The sequence below is a fragment of the Otolemur garnettii genome, unplaced genomic scaffold, assembly GCF_000181295.1.
Source record: "Otolemur garnettii isolate 467f Iridium unplaced genomic scaffold, OtoGar3 scaffold00086, whole genome shotgun sequence".
NCBI classification, from domain to species: Eukaryota; Metazoa; Chordata; class Mammalia; order Primates; family Galagidae; genus Otolemur; species Otolemur garnettii.
In genome coordinates, this window is record NW_003852481.1 from 2,199,314 (window position 1) to 2,209,472 (window position 10,159).

Below are 10,159 nucleotides of genomic sequence, written 5' to 3' on the forward strand. Positions count from 1 at the left end.
TTTTTTTGTTGTTGTTGAGCCATCATCATTGTTTGGCGGGCCCAGGCTGTATTTGAACTCGCCACCTTAGGTGTATGTGGCTGGCGCCTTAGCCACTTGAGCCACAGGTGCCAAGCCCAGAAACTTAATTCTATGGAGAAAACAAAACCTCCCACTTACTCTCAAAAGCATTTATTAAGCCCCTATCTGCTTGTGTTAGAATTTTTACTATGCAACAGCAGTCATGTCCTGCCCTCCAGCCCAAATTATCACTGCTTCCATTTATTGCCTACTCCGTGAGAATGAGGAGGGAAGAGGCAGATCAACTTCAGTGAGTATCCAGCAGACAAATCACGCAGCTGGTAGGTCATGATTTTTAAATGTATACTCTGATGCAGCTGCCAACTCAAAATCTCAAAAACAGTTTTTGTTTATTTACAAAATTCTGGAATGTAATTTTCAGATAACATAACATAAAGCTATGTTTTACTTACCGCTGGGGTAGGAGTCTATCATTAGCCAGGTAGCCTGGTTTATGAGTCTCTTTATTATAATCTCCGTACTTGGCCTGGACAGCATAGGAAGCCAAGAGAACTGCAGTTTCTGGTGGGCAATATACCTCATCATTTAAGATGGCTTCTTTAACTTGCAAGAAGAAAAGTCTCTGGGTTATTTCTTGAATTAATTCCTCAGAAACATCTTCAGGAAAGAATTTAGCTCTAAACTTGAACTGTAAAGGGTTCTCTTTTTTAACATCTTGTTGTGTTACCTGGAACAGTAATTTCAAGTATAATCAATGAAAATCTTAAGTTTATGATCACTGAACTCAAGTTATATCAAATTCTTTTTGGAAGCACGTAAAATAAAAGATTCTAAATCTTTAAGCAAGAATCAGCTTAAATCTGTAAACAACTATATATGAGAAAATGATTCTATGCTCCAGAATGTGACCTGTAACTTACAGTTTCCACCTAAAAACCACACTGAGGACAGCTCTTCATATCCTTGAGAAGTGTATCCTACATGTGTTTAAATCAAGTCAAAGTACTTAGTTATACAATTTGTAATACTTGCTTAAAGATAATATTTCTTATGTGCTAAGTTTTCAAATAAGAAAAGTGAACATTTCTTTTTTTCTAAGACAGTAAGCTGACAGTGCCTAATAAATTAAAAGACTAAATTATACCTCTTAATGATTAATTAACACAGATAACTGCAAAAGGACACTTGGAATCAGACTACTAGCTGTTCCAGCACAAATTCATGATAACTTTAATTATTAGTTTAATATTATCATACATTTTACCTTTTTGTTTAGTTTGAGCCATGTGGAATAGCCTTTGCTGTCGACATATTGCAGCCCAAAAAACCAGACCTCACGCAAACCAACTGTTTTCACCACCTTAAAAAAAAAAATCCATTTCAGTTTAAAATTCACATTGTATCTAAATGACAAAACTACATAGATATAGGTATATTCATTCCTTTGCTGTAAGAAAGGTCTTTCCTGCTAGGCGCCCGTAACACAGTGGTCATGGCGCTGGCCACATACACCAAGGCTGGCAGGTTCAAACTCAGCCCAGGCCAGATAAACAACAATGACAACTACAACAAAAAATAGCCATGCGTTGTTGCAGGTGCCTGTAGTCCCAGCTACTTGGGAGACTGAGGCAAGAGAATCTCTTAAGCCCAAGGGTTTAAGCCCAAGGGTTTAAGTGATGCTATAGCACCCTACCGAGGGCAACATAATGAAACTCTCTCTCAAAAAAAAAGAAAAGAGTCTGATATATTCCATGTTCCACCTTTACTGAACAAGAAACCATTCTTAGAATGTACCATAAATTTCACACTTCTATACCTTTGCTCATACTGTTTCTTTTGCCCAGAATATTTCTTCTATAATTTTACCACCTGTTGAATAATTTCTTCCTTAAGAACTAGCTCAACTAGCACGACTTCTATAAAGCTCTCCTATTATCGAGATAAAATTGCTCGTTCCCTGATACTCCCATAGTACTTTATCGTACCATGACTAACTATTGCTAATACGTCTACTAGTAACTTGACTGTGTAATACTTAAGGACAGAGATTATTATTTTATTTTTATTTATTTTTATTTATTTTTATTTTCTTTATTTTTTTGAGACAGAATCTCACTATATTGCCCTAAGTAGAGTGCCATGGTGTCACAGCTCACAGCAACCTCAAACTCTCGGCCGTAAGCGATTCTCTTGCCTCAGCCTCCCAAGTTACTGGGACTATAGGCGCCACCACGACACCCAGCTATTTTTTGTTGCAGTTGTCATTATTGTTCAGCAGGCCCAGGCTGGGTTCAAACCTACCACCTTTGGTGTATGTGGCTGGTACCCTACTTACTAAGCTACAGGCCCTGAGCCAGATTATTATTTTATTCATCTTAATGCCTATGACATCTCATAGAATGATTAGCCTGTGGTAGGCCCTCAGAAGTATTAGAATAAATAAAGTGGTGGAACTAGGATATACACCCAGCACTGTTCCCAAACTTAAAAGCATGTGTCAAAAAACAACAGCAATAACAAAAAAATCCTACATTTTTTTTTTTTTGAGACAGAGCCTCAGGCTATCCCCCTGGGTAGAGTGCTGTGGCATCACAGCTCACATCAACCTCCACTCCTGGGCTCAAGCAACTCTCCTGCCTTAGCCTCCCAAGTAGCTGGGACTGTAAGTGCCCACCACAGCGCCCGGCTATTTTTTGGTTGCAGCCATCATTGTTGTTTTGGCAGGCCCGGGCTGGATTTGAACCCGCCACCCTAGGTGTATGTGGCTGGCACCTTAGCCACTTGAGCCACGGGCGCCGAGCCAAAATCCTACATTTTCAAAATGAGGAAAATGAGCCAGTGAAGATGAAAGTTCATTAAAAAGCTTTATAAAAGATTCAATATCAGTTCTTAAGTGATAAATATTCTTGGTGTATATTAAAAAATAATCTTAGGCTCGGTGCCCATAGCACAATGGTTACGGCACCAGCCACATACACTGAGGCTGGTGGGTTCAAACCTGCCCAGGCCAGCCAAGCAACAACAAATGCCACAACAACAACAAAGAAATAGCTGGGCATTGTAGCAGGTGCCTGAAGTCCCAGCTACTTGGGAGGACGAGTCAAGAGAATCACTTAAGCCCAAGAGTTTAAGGTTGCTGTGAGCTGTGACGCCACAGCACTCTACCGAGGCAAAAAAAAAACGGCCAAAAAAAAAAAAAATCTTAAAATATGCCATGCTTTTATTTCAAGACAGCAAATTGTTTACTTTCCCTTTAGTTTAGTTTCCCTCTCTTAAAAAATTTCACTGAAATGATACACACAGAAAACATTAAAAAGAAAAAAATTTTAGCTATGCTGGAAAATAGGAAAGGTTACTGTCAATAAAACAAAAACTGAGAAATTTCTAAAGACATGGGATATAAGGACTTATATTGGTGATAGAAAAACTGACAAATGCTAAACAATTAAAAACTGAATGTGGAAAAAACTTTGGCAGAAGATAGATCGTCCCAGCAGAGCCACAGATAACAAACACTCAAGAGTGACAGCAGTCAGAACGTCTAGGTCGAGAACAGCAGGCAGAAGAGTAACCAAGTGTCCGGCCCAGCTTCTGTCCCCGTGCTGAGTGAGATTCACAACGCCAGCTAAGTAAAAGGGGACGTGCTCCAGGGGGTATGGGTTACAAGGACAGTCACCTTAACTAACTTCATCATCACAACAAGTGTCAGGAGGGACAAGACAGCTCAAGCTGTGAGATTCCCTAACAGAACCTGGCTCCCCCGTGGCTCTTTCCTGACTTCTGACACTACTCTCAGAAACTTTCAAACACAGACCTTTACAATTAAAAAACTGCCTGGGCAATAGCTAGATATATTACAAATAATACACTAGCATGCTAGTGCACCACAAAGCTTATAGTTTAAAATAATTTGGAAGACAAAAGATAAAAACATAAACAAGTATTTTAATATTTCTTGCCCCCTAAAAGATCTTCTTATGCACTCCTTAGGGATGTGAACGTTCCCTACTTTAATCCCACAAGTAGAAGCTGGATAAACAAGAGAGTGGGCAGAGAGTCAGCAAAGAGCAAACCTACGACTTCAAGCCATCAGAGCCCCTAAACACAAAGCAGCTGCCCTCAGTCTAACTTCAAAACAGAGGTGGGGCTTTTGCCCGGACTCATGTAGCTAAATGATCTCATCTGAGAGGATTCAGGCTGCTCTTGGCCTCACCTGAACCCATCTCTGTGCCAAACGCACTATGCCCAAAGTAAAAAGCCTGTTTTTAAATCCCCACACTTGGGTTTTAAAAGAAATTGTTAGGAAACAGAACAGAGAGTAAAGAATTCCTGAGAAGAGCCCCGAACAGATAGTAACACTATGTACTCAGGCATTCACCTACAAGGATACATCCTGACGACTGTGCTGTCAGATGACTGACTGCACATGTGAATACAGACTGCACTGACACAAACCTAGAGGCACAGGCTGCCACACACCTACACTTTGTGGTGTGGCCTCTGCTTCCAGACTACAAACTACACAGCATGTTACTGTACTGAATACTGCACTATGTGTATCTGAACACATCTTAACATAGAAAACGTACAGTAAAAAATATGGCATTATAATCGTATGGGACCACCATCATATATGTGGCCAGTCACTGCCTAAAATGTTATTATGCAGCACAAGACTATTTATATACCAGGGATGCCAAAAAAAGTATATACATTTTAAGAGATGTTTTCAGAAATGTCAATGCAGATGGTAACCACTTGAGCACCTCTTGTAATTACAGAAGTCAAACATGACTTGTGTTCATCTTTAATTATCAGTATATACTGAGTATTACAATTTTAATTTTACAGTCTTTTTCCTTTCTTAAAATTGTATACAGTTTTTAGCACCCGCTATATAGATATAGAAATAAAATTATCAAATTCTTGTTCTATACCCTTTATACAGATTTAATTCTTACAACAACCCTCTGACAGAAGAATGTTATCATCATCCTTACTATACAAATGAGAAATGTAAGGCAAAAAAATTAATTCATCCAAAGTCAAACTCTCCAGCTGGGACCACTGTGGGCAGTGTGGCTCTGGAGCACACTTTTAAATCACCACCCATGACTGCCTTAAAACAAATGAGATTTCATTTTCCCTGGTATTTAAACAAAAATAATTCTGCTTAATAAAAAATAATGTTTTTCAATATCTAATACAAAAAAGCCTCAGTTGCTCATTAACTACAAACATTGCACTTCCTATAAACAGTATTTCACTTTGCTATGAAGTACAGTAAATGCTAACTCCACGCATTTCATTCACTAGGACAGAGACCACGTATTTATAAACACAAGGTTGAAAAGAATCAATGGAAGTGACTATTAGTTCATAAGGTGTGGTACATTTAGCTGCTTATGAGTCTGCTTTAAAATTTTGCTCACACACAAAAAAAGCCTTTCATTTTCCAGAAAGACCTTATCAGAGCTTTAAAGTTCATTAATTACTCTTCAGGAGATTAAGTACACTAGTTATCAAGAGAAGAAACAATTTTCCAGGAAATTAAAAATTTTCAATTCTTCAGATTTAGTTCAGTATATGATAGAATGACAGCTAATAAAACCAAGATCTCTAACATGTTTACTGCTACCATGCTAGAAACTCTCTCATTCCTTAAGATCAAGTTAGTCTGACCAAAGATTACTGTTCTCTGCTAAGTTACCCCCCTCTAAGTCTCACGCCATGTCAGATATATCACCTTCTCTCTTTGCAATCATCTCCTCACCGGTTTACCTAACCTCTAGGGACAATCCCTTTCCTCCTTTACTCAGTAGAACTGGATTAGTTACAATATTACAATACAGCATTACTTGAGGAGCATAGTATTTTAAAATACTGTTCAGAATAGACCTAGACAATTAAATCAGCATCTCTAGAAAGAGGTTTCCAAGCATTGACTTTAAGTTCCACAGGTGACTTCAACATATACATGAAACTGAGAAAAAAAGGCAAGGTCACAAGTACAGGTTTCTTTTTTTTGAGACAGGAGCCTCAAGCTGTCCCCCTGGGTAGAGTGCCATGGCATTTCAGCTCACAGCAACCTCCAACTCCTGGGCTCAAGCGAGTCTCCTGCCTCAGCCTCCCAAGTAGCTGGGACCACAGGCGCCCGCCACAACACCCAGCTATTTTTTGGTTGCAGCCGTCATTGTTGTTTGGAGGGCCCAGGTTGGATTCGAACCCACCACCTTGGGTGTATGTGGCTGGCACCTCAGCCACTTGAGCCACAGGCACCGAGCCAGAAGTACAGGTATCTTAACTGACATACCTGACCATGAGCCCTGGCTGGCACTTCATGCACCTCTGACACCAAATGCTGTTAGTTGTCTCCTTACAACATAGCTATACACATTGAGCACCCTTAATCCAAACATCAAAAATCCAAAAGCTCCCTAAATCTGTGATTTTTTGAGTGTCAACATGATGCCATAAGCAGAAAATTCCACATCTGACTTTATATGAAGAGTCCTAGTCAAAACTTTGTTTTACACATAAAATTATTACAATTATAAAATTACTTTTGGGTTACATGTATAAGATGTGTATGAAACACAAATAAATTTCATCTTTAGATTTATATACCATTCCCAAAACATCTCATTATTCCTAAAGTTGAAAAAAATCTAAAATCCTAAAGACTCTGGTCTTAAGCATTTTGGATAAGGGCTGCTTGACCTGTGACTCCCTGTGACTCTGCCCCTGCTATCCCTTCTATGCAGAGTGTCTCGGAATCCCTTCCAGCTGCCATCACAATCATTCTCAGAGCAGATGTTAAATAAGTACCTGCTGATCATTACTATTTAAAAAGTCCTTTCCCACAAATGTAGGAATGAATACAAAAGAATAAAGAAGTCCTCTGTTGCTATTTAAGGTATCTGAATAGGCAATGTGAAAAATTCCACGTGCTGCTTTGCTGGGTTGTTAATAAAGGTACAAGAAAACATAGGATGAAATAGCATCCACAAGTGGTGTCCAAAGTCACACACTTCATATGGTTAAATGATACCTGGTCAAAAAGTTGTTTGCCAGTTGTATTGGGCTGGATGGCAAATTCCAGCTCGGCATCCATTGTGGTTACTCGTACGTTGATCTGTAATAAAAATAAAAGAGATAACAAGTAGAAAAGAAAATATACTTATTAAGTATTAGGCACGATAAAATACTTCAATTTATAATGTTTTCTTTATTTGATAAAGTTGGACCTTATCCACAGGTTACCTTAAATCTATTTGCAAAACAAATGAAGTCTTCATTTCAAAACATCTACTGAATATATACTGAACATATACTGAACATCACGCCAAAAGTTTTCTATACTCTTTCCATACTCTTTATTTAGCCCTTCCAACAATACTAGGAGGTATTTAAACTGAGGTCTAACCCCAAATTCTTTGAAGGTCAATCACTATCCCATATTTCTTCCAACACAGAAATCAGACACTTAGTTTTATTCATTCTGCAAATGTATTCTCAAAATTATTCATAAAGCAGTCCTTTATTTGCTAGACTCTATGTTAAATATGACTTTTCTTGGGTAATACCTTTCTAACGATCTCAAAAACTTACCGAAATAATTTTTACCCAGAATAGCATCTTCACCTAGAATTCCTTATGTGGTCCAAATTTATACTTTTTCATTATTTTATCTTTATTAACTTATTTCTCTATTAATTTCCCCCTACCTTGTTATTTCTGTACCTATTTCTAACAATCTTTACTTTTCCCTTTACCAGCATAAACCTACAGTCATTCCTACTTTGTTTCTGTAACAATTATATTTAAGGTTTTTAGTCATGCTTGCTTCTGCATGTTTCTACGTAGCCTTTTCCATCAGCCTGCAGGCTTACTAAGGCCAGAATTTGTGCCACTTTATCTTCTTAACTTCTAACTACCGTAGACCAGACTTATTTCCACTTAAGTAACTTACTGATTCTAACGATTACAACCTCAGCACACGCAATGGCTTTTACCTGCAATATCTTCTTTAATCAAATCTTACTGATTCATCCTTCTTTAAAATAAAGTAACTTTTATTTGTCTTTAAGATATATATACATATATATTTTACAAAATACATTTAACATATATAAACAATGAAGCATAATAAAATGAAACCCATAAATCCACCATCCAACTTAATTACTAGAAATAACAATAATACTGCATATGCCACTGTATTTCATCTTGGTAAGGACCCAATCCCCAACACCTCATAGGTAAGCACCAAACTGAATTTTGTGTTTGTTATTCTCTTACTTAAAAAAAAAAAAGTTCTGGGTGGGAGAACTCAAAGGAGTGGCTCAAAGGAGTATGATGCTGGCCCCATATGCCAGAGATGGTGGGTTCAAACCCAGCCCTGGCTAAAAACTGCAAAAAAAAAGTTCTATCAAAAAGGGGGTACCCATATATAAAATAATTTCACTTTTCTTGTTTTGTAGCTATAATTCCTTAGTACTTGCTAATAAAGTCTTCTTTCTTGATACAGGCAGTGATTACCTGAGTATATTCAAATTATGAAAATTTATCAACTACACACTTTTGATATATTCTTTTGGGCATGTATATTCCATTTCAATTAAAAAGATACTTTACAATTTAAAAAAGTTTTAAAAAGATATTTTAAAATTATACCACACTAGTTTGAATTTGTAAGTTATATTCCTAAGGGTCACTGTTTTTGTAATTATAATTCATTTTCACTGCTATACAATACTCTACATGTGATTAAACAGTAACTTATTTACTCATTTTCCTCTCAAATGAATATATTTCCAGTTTTCTGGATATTAAGAATACTGCTGTGAACATTTTTGTACATGTCTCCTAGCACACATGTCTGAATTTCTCTAGAAGTATAAACTCAGAGTTCCTGGGTAATAAGATGTGCATACCTTTCCCATATAACGCTGAATTTTCTTACAGCTTATGCTTGCTGGTCTGTATTTCCACTAACAATGGGTATTATGAGATTTCTTAGTGTTTGACAATCTACTAGGCGTAAAGTATTATCTCAGTGTGGTCTTTCCATGAGGATCCCAGACTGCTGAAGAAGCTAACAAGATTTCTATACACAGTACATGGCACACAAAATCCTAAGATGGCCCCATGATCTCTGCTCTCCAGGCATTAAGCCCATCATTATGTTACATTACATGTTAAAAGGAATTTTGCAGACCAAGTGCAGTCCCAGCTACTCAGAAGGCTGAGGCGGGAAGATCACTTGAGCTCAGAAGTTGGAGGTTGCTGTGAATTATAGTGATGCCACTGCACTCTAGCCTGGACAACACAACAAGACCCCAATTCAAAAAAAGGGATTTTGCAGAAGTACTTAAGGTTACTAATCAGTTAATTTTAACACAGGAAGATAATCGACATGGGCCTGATCTAAGCATGTGAGCCCTTTAACAAAACAGAGTTTCCTTTTACTGGTTGCAGAACAAGTTAGAGAGATTATAAAGTGTGAGAGGTATTTGACACAAGAGGTTCTTTGTTGCTGAACTGAAGGAGTTAGGGGACAAAATCAGAGACCGGCCTCCAGGAGGTTAAGAGTGGCCCACGCCAACAGCTTCATCCTTCAGGAAAGAAGAATACATTACCCTATAACAAAATGAATTCCGCCAATAAGCAGAATAAACTCAGAAGAGAACCCCCAGCTCCAGTGACAACATAGCAGGCCACACCTTGATTTCATTCTAGCTAAGACTTTGAGCAAGGAAGCCACTCACATACTCCCAGATTTCTAATCTACAGAACTGTGAGAGGATAGGTGGGTGAGCGGTGGTAATCTGATATACAGCTGCAGATACTAACACAGCAGGTTTACTGACCACACAGGCGCCTCGCCTTTCAAACTTCTATTCACATATTTTGCTTATTTGTCTATAAGGCTGTTTTTTTTCTTCCTTATTCTTTTTTTTTTTTTTTTTTTTTTACAGAGCCCCTCATTGTCACCCCGGGTAGAGTGCCCATGCATCACAGCTCACAGGAAACCCCAACTCCTGTGCCTAATTATTCTTTTTTTTTTACCACAATGTTTTATTTTATTTTTGTTTTGTTTAAATGCGATTGTTTTTTTTCTTCCTTTTTTTTTTAA

General features: G+C 37.8%; 1 protein-coding gene across 2 annotated transcripts in view; it reads right to left on the minus strand.

Annotated features, from left to right (window-relative positions):
- Positions 1-10,159, minus strand: part of RDX (radixin) — an 80,577-nt gene that overhangs the window by 63,036 nt on the left and 7,382 nt on the right. For both annotated transcript variants that reach the window (XM_012808171.2, XM_012808170.2), the window contains exons 2-4: positions 7,073-7,156; positions 1,286-1,381; positions 474-748 (exon numbers count right to left, since the gene is read on the minus strand). In XM_012808171.2, the coding sequence (XP_012663625.1) occupies positions 474-748; positions 1,286-1,381; positions 7,073-7,156 (455 nt within the window). The remainder of the gene's footprint in view (positions 1-473; positions 749-1,285; positions 1,382-7,072; positions 7,157-10,159) is intronic.